The sequence below is a fragment of the Sprattus sprattus genome (genome assembly GCF_963457725.1).
Source record: "Sprattus sprattus genome assembly, chromosome: 16".
NCBI classification, from domain to species: domain Eukaryota; kingdom Metazoa; phylum Chordata; class Actinopteri; order Clupeiformes; family Clupeidae; genus Sprattus; species Sprattus sprattus.
Window position 1 is genome coordinate 7,907,991 of NC_137914.1, and position 17,161 is coordinate 7,925,151.

Consider the following 17,161-nt stretch of genomic DNA (forward strand, 5'->3'; position numbering starts at 1 on the left):
TTAGTTTCAGGCATGCAAGTGCCTCAGGATAACATAGCACTCTTCTGCAGTGTGTGCACTTCCAGTTAGATAAAAGGCACTTGCTCAACTGTCAACTGTTCAATTCAATAACGAGTACGTTTATATGCATATCAAACTTTGCTTGCCACAACCAAATCTGTTCCAAATTTCAAATCTATGTTGTGAATCCACCCAAGATAGAGTTAAATAGAGTTCATTTAGAATCTAGTTTTGGACAGTGGTAGTTTGTGGCAGGTTGTACTCGCACCACTGAGGAAAAGTTGGTCTGTATTTTCTTGAGAATTTAGAGTAAAGACATGGTGACATTTACAGGCACAAATTCACACACAAGTTTCATGAAAGCAAGCGCACAATAACATTTAACAACGATACAAGTAATTTCATACAAATATGGAAAAAGAACATCTGATGCATACTTTCCATGATCAAACGTTTCATATCAGAAGATTATAGTTTTATCCTCCCCAGTACTACATTGAGTAGAGACCACACCTGTGATGATCGTGAGCCAAAAAAGGTTCCTTATGGCTGACAATTGAACACTAAGTCGGGAGGATATTTCTCTTACAGAGCAGAATCAGTTTGCAACTGTTATTTCAGGTATATCTGAGTCTTTTCGTTTGATCGTTTTTTTAGATGGCAGTTGGAACTATTTCCACTTTGCATGTGCACCCCATTCCACGTTTATCATGTCTCACTTTTTATTAAATCTAATGCAGCATAACTAAATATTTCTACGTTTTGTTCAGCCTGTTGCTTTTTACCTCATATTTGTGTATGGTATCTGTGTGCCAGTGATAAAAGCTTTTTAGAAGTTTTTTTTAAATCTGTATTTAAAAAAAAAGAGGACTTAACCTATTGCAAATATGCAAGTAGTCCATATTTTAACCCTTAAAAAATGCTGACATTTACGCTGAGCACACCCTAATCTCCAAAGACGTTTGAACTTTTCAGGCAGATTAAGACCAAGCTTCATACTCTCTGGGAAAGGAAGTCATGTGGCTAAGGGTGTTGAGTGTCAAAGTTATTTCAGCTCTGCAGTGGGTGAAAGTGAGAAAGTGTCGTTAGGGGAAAGACGCTCATGAGATGGGCAAAGTGTGATGAAAAGTGAAAAGATGAAAAAGGTGTTATCTTTAGTGCACATGTGCTTTTGAGAACACAGCAATGAACGAACATCAACTGTTGTTGTGCTTTACTCATATCATTTTTTTTCAGGTGTTTTTTCCTGGAGATGATGGTATACTTCAACTGGTCTTGTTTAGATCATACTGACGGAGGCTTTAAGTATAAATACATGTAAACGTGATGCTGTGTGTGTGTATGTGTGTGTGTGTGTGTGTGTGTGTGTGTGTGTTTGTGTGTGTGTGTGTGTGTGTGTGTGTGTGTGTTTGTGTGTGTGTGTGTGTGTGTGTGTGTGAGAGAGAGAGAGTCAAGCAAGGATGTTTACTGGGTTCTGTGCTGCTTGCCATTTTTCAGTAATGTACTACAAGACGCCTTCTGCAATAGTTTTCTCTGCCCAATGTAAGGGAGTGATATCGGTGGCTTTAGCATGCAGTGACTTTCTTGAGAAACAAAACCACAGCTCAACATTCACTATCACTAATGTTCACTTATGACGTATTAAAAAGCACTGCAAAGACAGAAAGTGAACTATCTTATTAGCCTGTTTCAGACAAGGGTGGATGTTGTTATTTAACAGGATCTCATTATTTAATATCAATCCAATTTCAAAAGATGTTAACGTTGTTTATTATATGGCAACGACAGTACGAGCATTCTGATTGGCTAATGGGTAGTCATGCCAGCCGCGTATCGACCTCCTCGCCGGTCTGCCGGTCTGATAAGTATTATTATTGCCCTCCGGTGACGTCATCTTAAAAAATTGCCATATTCATAGACATCAACAGCCATGAGGAAATGATTGTAATGTTTAGTACTGATAGAATCAGAGAGCTATGTTATCCTGAGGCACTTGCATGCCTGAGACTAAAGTAGTTAAAACCATGAGAAATGTGCTATCAGGCATCCATGAGAATGGGTAAGGGATTAAGCAGAGAACATGACTGCCATTCCATCACCCTACAATCCCCCTCCGGCCCTTTGTGACTTTACCTGTAGTATGTAGAGTACCTGAATGTGCTGGAGGCCTCTCATCTTACAGAGCTGAGTGTCTCCCCACCAATCAGATGGCTGCCTACACCTCCCGCAGGCAGGTAAACTTGCAGGGCGAGTGTCTTCAGGCAGTGGAGGTGGGGTGATAGCAGGACTCAGGTGAGAACTACCCCCTCTCCAAGCAGTATAAAGAGGCATCGCACCAACAGCAAGACACTCAGAGGTACATCCTTCCTCTTAGTGGACTCACCTGCTCCAGTGCTGTTCTATCTCTCCTCTCTCTGTTGGCTTGTAGCCCTCCGTAATTCAGCAACCATGAGCATAAGAATGTCTTCATCCAGAATGAGCAGCGGTGGCAGTATTAGTGGTGGCTTCAGCAGCGGTGGCAGCATGAGGAGGAGCTTCTCCAGCCGCTCCATGGGTGGCGGTGGCTTGGCCTTGGGAGGTGGTGGCGGTGCCGCTGCCGGTGGCTCCAGCTCCAGCTACAGCTACAGCATTGGCGGAGGTGGTGCCAGCGTCGGCGGAGGTAGTGCTAGCATCAGCAGCAGCTTCGGTGCTGGTGTAGGTAGCCTGGGGCTTGGAAGTGGCCTGGCTCTCGGCGGAGGAGGCATGGGATATTCCATGGGTGGTGGAGGTGGTGCGATCATAGCACCAGCACCAGCCATCACAGCTGTCACCGTCAACCAGAGTCTGCTCGCCCCCCTGAACCTGGCGATCGACCCCACCATCCAGACCGTCCGCACTCAGGAGAAGAACCAGATCATGACCCTCAACAACCGCTTCGCCTCTTTCATCGACAAGGTCAGTGCTTTTCTCATAGCAAAATCCAACAGAGAGAGACATGCACTGGCAAGAGTGCATGACACCATTCTTCTAGGTTTATCTTGTACTCAATTGATCATCTGAAAGAAAGTTGCCTGTAATAGTCTTCACTAAGTCACTTAGGGAAAAAGGAGATGTTCTGAAACCCTAACCCAGAGAGGGCCTATGCCCTACAGCAGATGACAACACTTGGCATTCTGGCAAACTATCTTAGGTGTGAACCAGACAACCTGCAAGTGAAAAACATTTAAGCAAATGTACAAATATACGCCATCTTTTGTTCACAGATGTCAAAGTTCACGTTATGATTCACTAATTAAATGGAGTTAAAGAAAAAACAGGATGCTTACTACAACTTAAAAAAAATGAATATTTTCTTTTATTGAGTGCTGTGTAACCTCTGTAGAAAAACTAAGTATAGTATAAGTGGACTAATGGTGTTTCATTTTGTCCCCACAGGTGCGCTTCCTGGAACAGCAGAACAAGATGCTGGAGACCAAGTGGAGCCTCCTCCAGGGCACGACCACCGTGCGCTCCAACATTAACTCCATGTTTGAGGCCTACATTGGTAACCTGCGCAGACAGCTCGACGGCGTGGGCAGTGGGCAGGTCCAGCTGCAGGCAGAGCTGAAAAACATGCAGGTTCTGGTTGAGGACTTCAAAGTGAAGTGAGTGTCTTAATTATTTATGAACATTTGCCAGTGTTTACCACCTGTAATAGAAGGAATGTATGGGGTTTCAGTTCTTAGCTCTATAAAACTGACCACACTGTGCTCCATTTGTCCAGGTATGAGGTTGAAATCAACAATCGTGCCACAGTGGAGAATGAGTTTGTTCTGCTCAAGAAGGTAAAAACAGAAAAAAGTGTTTACAGTCTCTACCAATGTTCTGCTATGATCTCCCATTGGTAATATCTGAACCTATTCTTCTATTCCAATCCTTCATTCTTCTTTAGGATGTTGATGCTGCCTACATGATCAAGGTGGAACTGGAGGCCAAGCTTGATGCCTCTCAGGATGAAATCAACTTCCTCAGGGTCGTCTATGCAGAGGTGAGAGATGGTCATTCTTCATGGACAGGGTCACATCAAAAATGATTTGCAATGTTCTCAAGCTCATATCAAACATTCACATCTGTCATTCTCTTCCTCACACAGGAGCTGCGTGAGCTGCAGGCACAGATCAAGGACACCTCTGCTATTGTGGAGATGGACAACAGCCGCTCTCTGGACATGGACTCCATTGTGGCCGAAGTGCGTGCTCAGTACGAGGACATCGCCACCCGCAGCCGGGCCGAGACAGAGTCATGGTACCAGGCCAAGGTGAGTGCATCAAACTGGCACCACCACTTATTACCTCGTCATGAAAGAGCCTTTATTCTTGAAAGGGGCACAGAGTAGGAACTTCATGCTAACATCTCTTGGTCTTCTACAGTTTGAGGAGATGAAGACCTCTGCTGGCCAATACAGTGTTGACCTGCGCACAACCAAGTCCGAGATCTCTGAGCTCACCCGCATGATCAGCCGCCTCCAGATGGAAATTGAGTCAGTCAAAGTACAGGTCAGTTACCTTCCCCCTTTGCCAACGCCACTGAGTATTACTAATGCTATCATTGGCCAACGTTTAACCAACCTCCACCTGGCTGACTTGCACTCTTTTATTGCGATTCAGCGCGCCAGCATTGAGGCCCAGATTACAGAGGCTGAGGAACGTGGAACGATTGCAGTGAAGGATGCCCAGCTGCGCATCAGGGACCTTGAGGAGGCCCTCCAGAGAGCCAAGCAGGAGATGGCCCGCCAGGTGCGCGAGTACCAGGAGCTGATGAACGTCAAACTGGCCCTCGACATTGAGATTGCCACCTACAAGACCCTGCTGGAAGGAGAGGAGTCCAGGTAAGCATATGAAACATAGTACATCTACAAAGGACTGCATTAAGTACAAAACCTACCTACTAGTGAATTATCTGACTATTGTTATTTGGCAAGAAATACAAAATCCTAATATTTCCTCCCTGCCACAGAATTGGTGGTGGCTCTGCAACAGTTCACGTCCAGGAAACCTCAGGCGCTGCTGGTAGGTTTATTTATTCATTTCAAGTGTGGATACAAAGCCAGGAAATTAACCATGCTGCATATTTCACTTTTATTTGATTGCCTTTTAACTAAATCAAATGTTATTTTGCAGGAGGCGGTGGCTTGGCCCTTGGAGGAGGAGGAGGCGGTGGCCTGGCCCTTGGCGGAGGCGGTGGCGGTGGATTCGGCTATGGTGGCGGCGCTGGCATGAGCATGTCATTCGGCGGCGGAATCGGCATGGGCGGCGGCTCCAGCCTCAGCATTGGCGGTGGCAGCAGCAGCATGTCTCGCTCCTCTTTGATGTCAAGTGGCTTCCGCCGCTTCTAAATGAGGAACCACACCTCTCCTCTCTTCCCTCTGATCTTTGCCCTGTATGCTCTTTCCAATTCCACTCCAGGAAGTTTGAAAGCTGTGAAACAACAAGTCAGTGTACTCAGAAAGTGAGTGGGATAAAACCTCCACCCATCCCACATGCAATGCAATGCATGTGATAAAACCGCTGAATACAAGCACAACAATGCATATGTGACTTGTGACTCCATCACATGCCAAAGAGTAACCAAACCCAAATGTAAATGTGAAGTGCAAATAAAGTGTTTGATTTCAAACATGTGTTGCTATGCTTACTCATGGTGTCTGTTTTGAGTTGCACACCACATGAGTTGTAACAAGTAATATTCCAAAGAAAAAAACTTTATTACAGGATTAATTCGGGCAAGTCAGTGTACTCAGTGAGTCGGTATGAAACCACCAGCCAACCTGTTTTGTCATGCTGTGTCCTCATTTTCACCATGCAAGGCCTCCTCAGGGACTCAAAACAACCTAATAAAATCTTGCAAAGACTTGGCTATTTGGCTTCTTTATAGAAAATGGTTTCACTTACATCTCTCAAATTGAATTCAAGGACCTTCAAGTATCAAAAAAATAAACAAAGCAGGCATCTGAATCTGGCAAAGAAATTGTATTCATCAAGCCATATATCAAGTCCCTATAAGGTTTGCACATCATTTAGTCGTTCTTCAATCCAGTAAAAATGAGAGGAAACACACAAGAGCTCAAAAAGAAAATAAGAAAAAAAGTAGGCCTTTACATACAGGGGCGGTTTTAGGCACGGGCGAACTGAGCAGCCAGGGCGGCACAAAACTTGGGGGGCGGCACGAGCCCTTTTTTTTTTATCTGGGCTGCAAAGCGGTTTTCTATTATCTTTCATATCACTGTGTGTGGAATTGGCAAATTGGCGCTCCTGCTCATTTAGAAGGTGCCGTGGACAGATCCTGTGTGGAGAAGGGGGAAGGGGAGGGGCCACGGGGGACAGTTCACCTCTGGGTCTCCCAAATGGAGCCTTTTGGTATCACCAAATATATGGCGAACGATAGACTCATGCAAATATTGATAACAAAACTCAAACTTGATCTGTGTATGCACTAAAACAAATCTTTGTAGCTTCTGAGCAGCAAATAAGCCAGTCTCCTGCTGAAAATGATGAGCCCGAAATTTGCAATGAGGAGGCCATGTCGGTAGAGAGGATAACAGAATAAACAATCTGAATTAAAGTTATTTAATATAAGAAAGAGGAGTATACTGTATGACAGTACTTGATGAACCAATATGCATTGTTTGCTCAGAAGTGGGTGTAGTAAAGGAGTAAATCACCACGATATAATACCCATGCAGAAAAATGATAATGACCATGACAATGACGGCCCCCATGAAGTCTCATTCCAACAAATGCAATACAGGTGAGTCAGATGCTGAGAGAGGAGATATAGAGGAGACAGCATCCAGTGGATATATAGAGAGAAGACAGCATCCAGTGAGACAACAGCCCAGCCAGAGATCCCAGAGGCACAGGCAGATGCTAGTGTAGATGAGGAAGCCTATCATTTTGATAATTTTGCACAGGATCTAGACACGTTTTTAATTTATCAACATACTGTATCCTTGTGGAATAGTGGAATATTTTTTGTTAACTTCTCAACTTAAGTGGATTATTATTTAACCTTTACATTATTTGTTGAACCATGGTATTCATTTAAAAAAACTACAGGATAGTAAGAGCTGAACTGATGCTTCATTTATCCAATTTCCACTACCATGGAAAAAGTGGGCCGGTCTTGGGCCTGAAATTCCCGGGCTGATAAGTGGCCCCACTCCGGCCCTGGTACAGGCCTATAATTCCTGCATGTTTTCGTTTTTCTGATTTGTGTGAAATGGCTAATACAAATAGATAGGCCTAATACAGAATGATTATGTGGTCATCAAGGGCAAGGTGAATTGGTGGAAGGAGTCCACTGACTGCATCAACTTTTCCAACTTCTAGGCAGTAGGTAGTAGTTAGCAGAGTACAGATAGATACAGTGGGGGAAAATAAGTATTTGAACCCCTGCCGATTTCGCAAGTTTGGCCACTTGCAAAGAAATGTGTGATCTAGAATTGTTATGGTAGGTGTATTTTAACCATGAGAAACGGAATATCAACCAAAAAAAATCCAGAAAACTGCATTTTATAACATTTATGACTTTATCTATGACTCATCTCAACTTGTATAAAAGAAGTGTATAAAAGAATGTAGAACCGTCACTGTTTACATATATATCCAGCCCAGGTCAAGCAACAAACAAAAGGATTGTTCTCACCCAGGCTCTACACGGAAATCCTCCAGATTTTTTTGTTTAGCACACGTCGATGGCTTCTCCACCTGCCAGGTAAGTATTCCACACATACGCACCCTATCAAGCACTGAATTATGCTCAATATAATGGTCAACACATGCACTTCCTGTCTCCTTCCACATATGTTCTTTTTATTTTTCAAACTTAAAAGTCCTCTTTTCTGTCACAACATCAGTAAATGTCCTGATAGCAAATTACAAATACAGCCTTTAGGACTGTATTACGACCTCCTCGCTATAACCTTAACAGTTTAAAGTAAACTTTAATTTACTGGGGCATGTGTGTGATCTGAGTATTATGGCATTTGTGGCAGTGCCACAGAGTCCTTCTCAGCCGAAGGCTACTGAGGAAGACCTCTAAAGAATGTCTTCAAAGATTGACTTGTTTGTCATTAGGTGAACTCACTTAATTCTATAGTTTACTGGCCCAAGCTTCTTCTACACTTTGGCTGGGCCTGCCCACTCTGATGCCAATTTAGATGAGACATGTTCCAAAGCTTTGGATAGAGGGTGTGTACGAAACCCAGATCAGGTCTCCCACTTGAAATTGCACATCTTTCCTGTGGGCATTATAGTACCTGGCTTGTCTAAGTTGTGCACTCCTCACAGATTTTTCACCTCTTCATTGAGCTAGTGTTGTCTTTTAATGATGGGGTAAGATGGGTGATGGGATCTGGTGAACAAGCCTTTCCAGGGGTCCTCTCAACTGTCTTCCCAGAACAATTTCAGCAGGTTTTTTGCCGGTGGTTTCCTGTCTCGCACTGTTAATGGCAAACCTGAATTCTGTTAACCATTTATCCCACTCTCTGTGATTCTGTCACACATAAGATGCAACCATAGGTTTAATTGATGTGCCCTGTGAGATTAGATTGTGGATGGTAACTTGTTTCTTGTTTTTTGGGTAAGCTCCACCCTTTGCAGAGATCTGTCAAGAGTTGGCTGAGCAACTGAGGTCCATGGTCAGACAGGATATATTTTGGAACCCCCCATCTGGTAAAAAACCTCATCCTTCAAGATTTGACATACCCGATTGGTGTTGCTGTCCTTCAATGGGAAGAGCTCAGCCCATTTGGTGTAATAGTCAACAGGGATGAACAGGAATGCATGACCTTTCTAGCTCTTGGGAAAAGGACCCTTGAAATCCATGCCTAGCATGTAACCCCACTGCATATTGCACCACCCTGTACAAGACCTCTTGTTGGATCTCCAATTTAATATGGACAGGATGACCCACCTACCAGTGCATGCCTGTTTTATTTCGCTCACCGCCTCATCTTTGCTTTGGGCTGAGGCTACTTAAGTCAGTGTGGTTGGCAACTCAGTGTTCCATGTTGAGGACTCGCCAGCTACATAGGTGGCCAACACGGCATTGTCCTGTGTCACCACAGATCACCTACAGCAGTGGTTCTTAAACTTTTTGGAGGTACTGAACCCTGCAAGCTTCATCAGTGCATTTGTGTGTGATTTCTTCAAAACGTGATTTCTTCAAAACGTAGGTATGTATAAAAACGGCCCAACATTGCTAGTGTGAACCGGGCTATACTGCGTGTGTCTTGACCCCTGCCGAACCCCTGAGAGTGGCTCAACGAACCCCTGGGGTTCGATCGAACCAAGGTTAAGAACCACTGACCTACAGCCTTATATGTATATTAAACCTGGAACTGAAAGTGCTGCATCCTTAAGAGCCATCTGGTAAGCCGAAAGGTTGTCTTGGGACATGTAAAGAGGCCCACGAGAGTGCAGCATGGTCAGTATAGACTATGAATGGAATCCCTTCGAGATAGTGATGCCATTTCTCCACCGCACGTGCCACCACAAGCCACTCCTTTTCAGATGTGGAGTAGTTAACCTTGGCTCCTCTAAGGCCCCTTGAGGCATAGGCATAGGCCCTCTCCTTGTTGTTGACTTGTTGAGTAATGACAGCTCCGAGTCACCCTGAACTTGGATCTGCGTGCACCTGAAATGGACGATTGAAATACACCCTTTGAAGTCCTATGGCATTTGTGGCAGTGCCACAAGACGCTCTTAGGAAAATTGCAAATAAGTACCAGCTGTTAGCAAGAAGCAATAATTGCAATAATTAGCAATACATATGGCAGTGATTAGCTGGTGAAAGAGTGTTCAGTTGCAACTTATTTGCTGTTGGATGCCTCCTCTGAGGTAAACACTGGTGCTAATTATACAAGATACATACAGTAGGTGCAATGTTAGTGAGTTCATTGCATCGCATATAAAATGTGAGCTATAAATGCCCTCCTGGAACCCATTGACTTTAAATACAAGAATCCTTTTATTGAGTGTTTTATTGAGAGCTGTTAGAGCACCGGTTAACACCAACAGAGATATAATCTGTTTAAGATATGCTGAAAGTGTCCTTTAGTTGTCATATATAGTCTGAGAGTAGTCATAAGGTTGTATGAAATGTAATTTTGTGTCTTTTTTTGTCCATCTCTGTTTTCTTTCTTTTTGTCTCTGCTGCATGTCATGTCTTTGCTCCTCCCTCTTAGCACATGAGAGAGCTTTAAAGGTGACATGTGACACTTAAGTAATCCATGTTAAACATATTAGCAAATGAGATATCTGTGTTAAGTAGTTATACTGAAGCAGCATCTACAGTACAGTAGGCCACGATATGCGCCCTATCTCAAGCTCAATATAAATAGTCAATACATATTCAAACCATTTAATTTGTGATTGAAGATGCTACATTGTAGAAAAGAAGATGCTTTACAATGGATTTCTCACATTCAACAACTTATATTAAGGGCACATTTCCTTTACAGTTAAATAAACTCACTGCCTACAGAACACTGACATCTTGTGGTTGCATCCCGTATAAAGCAAAATATGTATGGAGGACCCTTAAAATCCCACATCAGTAGGTAACACATAGAACAATACTTATCACTTGTAACATATTCTCTTATCACTTGTAACATATATTTTGGTTGGACTGTTATAATGCATTCCATCATATTTTTCTAGTCTGAATGTGATAATTATAACTCATATTAAAGTAACACTATGCAACAATTTGACACTTTTTGAGATATCGTTTTACAGGCAACTAGTTTTGGTACCATCCTCAAATTCATTTTGATAGCATATGGCCATGTGAAGGACAGATAAACACCTGTGTCTTCCCCTATAGCCTTCCAGGATATGCCCTATAAAATCAGATGGAAAAAATGACTGACATGGCTGGACATAATCAAAAAACTGTATAATCATTTTTCTTAAAACCCCTTAAAAAAAATAACAAAATACATCAGACCTATCCTATAAAAGGCTGCAACCATGCTGCGAATCTGTGGGATTATGCTATGTTGCAATCTCCCTGGGGTTGTTGGGGTCAAAGGTCATAATGTCCATGTGGATAAGACCTGAAAAACCAAAACACATATATTCCTATGAAACACAAAAGAATTTCTACTAGTCCTTAATAAAACAATGAGTATCATATAAGTTGTGGTATCCTTCTGAAAACTTTCTAGTCTATCTGTTTGAGTGCATTTGCCTGAGAGTAGTTATGAGTGGAATAAGCTTTTCTTACTCTTCCACTCGCTCGTATCCAACTCCAAGCTCTCAAAGGAGTCGTCATACGGGAGAGACTCGGGCTCAGCCTCAGGGTCATGGAACTCAGACAGGTAGGGGTGAGAGAGGCCCTGTGCAGCAGTCATCCTGGTCTCGGGGTCCAACAGCAACGTGGCCTCCAGCATGTCCACCGCTGGACAGAGAGAGAGAGAGCGAGAGAGAGAGAGAGAGAGAGACAGACAGAGAGAGAGACAGAGAGAGAGAGAGTGGGAGTGGGAGAAAGAGAGAGACAGAGAATGAGAGTGAGCGTGAGACAGAGATAGAGTAAGACAGAGAGAGAGACAGAGAGTGAGAGAGAGAGAGAGAGAGAGAGAGAGAGAGAGAGAGAGAGAGAGAGAGAGAGTGGGAGTGGGAGAGAGAGAGAGACAGAGAATGAGCGCGAGACATAGACAGAGATAGAGTGAGAATGAGAGTGAGTGAGAGGGAAAGACAGCAAAGAAGAGAGTGGCGTTGAGAAAACAAGATAGTCAAGAAGGGTGGTTAATTATACAAAGGAAAACCAGAAATAAGAAATCAGAATATATCTCATAAAACATCTAAACATTATTCAGTTAAGGAACCCTGTCTGCCAAAGGCTAAACTGAATCTATACATGTGTGTAATGGTGCTTTGTGGATCTTAAGGCCTGAATTTGGTGTGAGCATGTTCTAATGACTGTTTTTAATGATAATAACAACTGACACAACTAACATATGTGACAAGAGTGAGTTTGTTCCACACGACATACAGGAAGTCTTTACTATACTAAATGTGTGACAGCATAACTAAACAAATCTCACAAAGTTAGGCAACATCATCATCAGAGTGGACCTTCCAACCAGAGATGCAAAAATGCCATTCTTTCAGCCATGGGCTCTACAATGAATATCAGCCTCTCAATGCACTATTCTGAACAACAGGATTTACTAAAGGGGACATTTTACATTTACAGGTGGAGGGAATGTCCACATCCTACAGGCTCAGTAAAAAAAAACTGTGCCCCTTACTGTACTGTTAAACAATCACAGAATGCCAAAAGACCCACACTTTATCAAATAGATTTTCGTAGACAGTTGTAAACAATTATGATTGTGAACTGGGACCACACTGCCACCCTGTGTACAAGACCTGCAATTAAACCAAAAGTTCAGACCAACCTTTAGCATCCATTGAGGGGAAGACCTCTCTTAAGTCTTTCTTCTTGTGAACGGGTAGGGACTGCACATACGAGCGTGCCTGCATGTTTGCAACCGAAAGGATGGTTCTATCAGTGCATGAAACATACATCAACAATCCTTAATGCTACTACCCTAAAGGGAGTCATACTAGAGAAAGAGGTATTACAACGTTGACATCTTTTGTAGATGCACATTTGAGTTTACACCTTTTCTTCAATTTTAAACCACAACATTGGGAAAGGGTGAGTTAAAAAAAAGAATTACTATTAATAAAATTAAAAAGGCGTCTGAGTGGAATGATGATCCACATTGGACAAATGAAGATAAATTATGATGGTGGAAAAGGGCAAAAAAGAAAAAGATACACAATGACACGGTAAATAGGGGATTTTGATGTCAAAATATAACAAAATGTTATATTTCCTATCTTTTAGGGCAATTTATATTAGGGCAATTCATAGTATATGATAAGAATTTACAGTAATTCACAATATAAAACAATTAAGCAATATGACACAAATGAGATTGAGTGAATGAGAATGAGAGATATTTCCACAGATGTGATTCGGCCATAGGCCTTTTGTCCAATCAGAAATGGAACTAACTGTTGCATAAACAACAATAATCTAATCTAATCCTTGAATTGTTCATCTCAGGCCCGCCTCTACACATGTGTGGGTCTTCTGCTCACGGAACAGTAAGTAAGAGTACATCTTCACTCTGCATTTTCTGGATCAGGGAGGACTGGGGGGTTCCTGTCACTCTCAGGATCTTCTTCAGCTGATCAATGCCTTAGTGAAGACGTCAAGGAGAGCAGAGTACTGACACAGAGAAACAAGTCCATGAAGTCAAGCATATGCACACACAGGCTACACACACACACACACACACACACACACAGGCCACGGCCACGGCCACACACACACACACACACACACACACACACACACACACACACACACACACACACACACAGGCTGATTTGTCTTAGCACGCCCAAATCATAAAGGAATGTAGGTCCACAGGCTAAACAAACCACTCTGTTTCTCTTGGATAGAGTCTAGATGTTGATTTCTATCTATAAGATAAACAATGATGTAAATGATCTATTATTGGGTTTACAATTCAGCATTGATATCTAAATAGGAATTCTGTGTGTTAAATTAATGATGATATGATAATGTTTGCTTTGTTGGGTCATTATTTTTCAGAAACACATCCTTTGTTGTCTTAGCACTGTGTTTACTGCACATGTATAACAACACTCAGATTCGCATTGTCTCCAAAACATGTAACTGCATATTCTTATATTTAAAAAGACATTGAGCCAGCCTGATCAATTAATATGGAAAGAAAATACACAACATTAACATCCTTTGAGTTTGGATTGATTCCAATAGTAAGATCCAGCACAATATCCACCCTTGTTTGAAGAGGGCTGATAAGATAGTTCACTTTTTGTCTTTGCAGTGCTTTTTAATATGTCATACGTGAACATTAGTGATAGTGAATGTTGAGCTGTGGTTTTGGTTCTAGAGAAATTTGATGCATGTTGAAGCCACAGATATGACTCCCTTACATTGGGTAGAGAAAACTATTGTATCTTTGCATCTTGTCGTACGTTAATGACAAATTGCAAAGAGCACAAAACCCGGTACACATCCTTGCTTGACTCTCTCTCACACACACACACACACACAAGCACAAACATACACTCACACACACACACACACACACACACACACACACACACACACACACACACACACACACACACACACACACACACACACACACACACACACACAGCATCACGTGTATGTGTATTTATACTGTAAACCTCTGTCACTGTGATCTCAACAAGACTAGTTGAAGGATACTATCATTTCCAGGAAAAAGCACCTGGCCAGTTATCAGCTCAGCCAGAATGCACGCTGCAGACCACACGTCCACTGTACAGGAACAGCACCATAAAGGTTAAGCTTTTTGATTAAAAGATACAAATAAAATATTATAATAAAAGATAATAAAACATTTTGTCAAATGATAGAGACATTTTTGATGCTGTAATAAAAGCATGTCAAAAGAACATCTAAAACTTACACAAATGCAAGGGAATAGATCAAGCCACATTCTTTCACCTGTTTGGCTGTAGTGCATCCAGTTGAAGATGACTTCTGGAGCCCTGTACCAGCGTGTCACCACATACCCAGTCATCTCAGTCTCTGTGTGTCTAGCCAAACCAAAATCCAAGATCTACCAAAGGAGGGAATAAAAGGACATTCATTAGTACAACAACTTTCAAAACTTTTTTCGAAACTTTTCAGTATATTCAAAAGTTCTCCAGAGGTCCTGGGTGCTATTTCACTTTATTATACGGCTCTTCAGAATGTTCCAAAGAGTTCCGTTGATTAGAATGGGCCACCCCAACATTAAGTGGTCTGATATGTCGCAAAATAAATCCCTTCAGGACGTTGCGTGTCAGGGTCCTGTTCGTCCCATCGGGATTTTTTTTTGATAATAACATTATCCCTTACATAACAGGTAATACAATCTTTTAAGCAATACATTACATAACTCTGAGGATTTTACCTTTAATTCACAATTCTCATTGACAGCCAGGTTACCAGGCTTGAGATCCTGTATGACAAACAAACATTCGAAATTTCTGTCTGTAAATAACAAAATATAATCATTTTGATGGACTCACAGTATAAGAACATAGAGTATGAGAAAGTCATAAGGTCATAATATGTACTGCATTCTAGATTGACACGAGTTTCTAGATTGCTTGAAGACCCACCCGATGGATAATTCCAGCAGAATGGATGTACTGAAAAAACAAAAATAATTACAAGTCACTGTTACATATTTATTTAATGTTATTTATTGTTTCACAAGAAACGTCAGTAAAACGCAACAGGCAGACCTTTAGTCCCCGTAGTATTTGGTAGAATAAATAGGCGATGATTCGGTCCGTCAGTCTCTTTCTCTTCATGATGTGACTGAGATCTTGTGCCACAAAGGGCATCACCATGTAACTGTGATATAAAAATATATTTACACACATACATACACTTCAGCAATAAACACAAAACATTAACATGTATGACTTGCAAAACACAAAGCAATATTTGAATATACCACATATTTAGTGTAAATGATATACTCCGTTCACACCGTTCAAACTAGTATGCTGATAAGAGCTTATCTTCAGAGAATGTGAGTGAATGTGCATAGACATGTAAGGTCACTCCCATTATATAACAGTTGATAATGGAGTTAAGGAGTTCTTCAAGTTATCCATTAAGTCTCAAGACAGCTCAGGCAAAAAGTAAGAACAAGTGTTTTAAAATGTTACAGTACAGTTAAATACAGTAATGTAAAAGAGTATGGTCTTTCCAGACTGTTAAAGATAAAATCATAGAGAGAGACACACACACACACACATGAATGTAGCTCTGACCCTGTTTGTATAGCTTGTCTCAACAAGCTGGGAATTTTAACACAGGAATGCACTTTTCCAAGAACCTACTCACAAGGTTTGGAATTTCTCCAGCGTGGAATCAGGTGTGAAGATGTTCAAGAGGGAGATCACCTTTAAGGAACCAACATTCAATTATACATTAAATAATACTGACTACATATTATGATGTGTTACTGTTATATATACATGTCTACCATGAGCATTATGTGCCACATGGAAGAGGGACAGAATGTTGCTCTGAGCTGACAAGCTGTATGGCAACACCAACACAAACTAACATAAGGGTAGTGCCAAAATACAAGAACTTGTTTGGCAAGTATTCTGTGCCAGTCCCAAACAATGTTCCCAGCTTTTCACTGGTTTTGTGGCTAAAACAGTATTTCCTATTGACCATTTCATGATCATTTCACTCTCATGTATAGATTAGTAATAACGGTACACAAATGGGCGGCAACACAACTGCAAAGACCTCAGAACTTACGTTGTCATGCTGGATATGTTTGAGTAGTCGGACTTCTCTGTAAGCCCTTTTTGCAAAAATCAATGATTCAAATGGGCGATACAGCTTCTTTATGGCCACTTTGTCTTTTGTCTTCTGGTCGATAGCAGAACTAAATATGACAAAATGGTACACATCAGTATTGACAGAGTGAACTGAAAACCACTGAAGAAGATCTAACACAAATCATGTTGTGTCAACATATAGGTCTGACAACATGTTGATGGTCATGTCGACTATATAGACAATACACTGCATCTCCTAGTGAAAGCACAATAGATCTCAAAAGGATGTCTGCATATTCTTGACAAAACCAGTGTGTAGATTTTTGTCTCATCTCAAAGCCTGTACCAGCACGAACATCTTTCAGACATAAACAACTTGATAGTTAAAGTAGAGTAAGGGTGTGACATTCATGTACTTTTCAACAAACTCAAATACCTAAAGCGTGACATTTGAATCGTTTACTATCATGCCTTGACCATAGTCGTTTAAATTCTGCCGAAGAATCTAGTGATTTCCCTGAGGACCTCTCAAAGACACTCACAGCTATGAGTAGGCTTGTCAGTTCGCACACTATGAAACATTAAGTGTGTATCTGTTCTTACCACACCGTTCCATAAGCACCGGAGCCAATGGGTTGTAAAGACGTGTATTTGTCAGGGACATGCCAGGTTGTCTTCTGAATCTCGAATTTGTGAAAGCCCGCGTTCACGGGGGATGTCAT

General features: G+C 41.8%; 2 protein-coding genes across 2 annotated transcripts; one reads left to right on the forward strand and one right to left on the reverse strand.

Moving 5' to 3' along the window:
• Positions 1 to 2,460: 2,460 nt before the first annotated feature.
• LOC308377769 (keratin, type II cytoskeletal cochleal-like) lies at positions 2,461 to 5,353 on the forward strand (the record flags this gene model as incomplete). The annotated part of the gene is made up of 9 exons (XM_080854504.1): positions 2,461 to 2,934; positions 3,415 to 3,623; positions 3,743 to 3,803; positions 3,911 to 4,006; positions 4,112 to 4,276; positions 4,389 to 4,514; positions 4,626 to 4,846; positions 4,975 to 5,027; positions 5,139 to 5,353. 9 exons carry the CDS (start codon positions 2,461 to 2,463, stop codon positions 5,351 to 5,353), a joined length of 1,620 nt encoding a protein of 539 aa, XP_080710630.1.
• Positions 5,354 to 11,018: 5,665 nt separating this feature from the next.
• Positions 11,019 to 17,161, reverse strand: LOC308377592 (mitogen-activated protein kinase 14A; the record flags this gene model as incomplete). The annotated part of the gene is made up of 12 exons (XM_080854308.1): positions 11,019 to 11,080; positions 11,251 to 11,424; positions 12,428 to 12,506; positions 13,160 to 13,239; positions 14,329 to 14,400; positions 14,590 to 14,704; positions 15,041 to 15,088; positions 15,252 to 15,281; positions 15,378 to 15,489; positions 15,988 to 16,046; positions 16,417 to 16,546; positions 17,043 to 17,161. The coding sequence occupies 12 exons, from the start codon at positions 17,159 to 17,161 to the stop codon at positions 11,019 to 11,021; spliced, it is 1,080 nt and encodes a 359-aa protein (XP_080710434.1).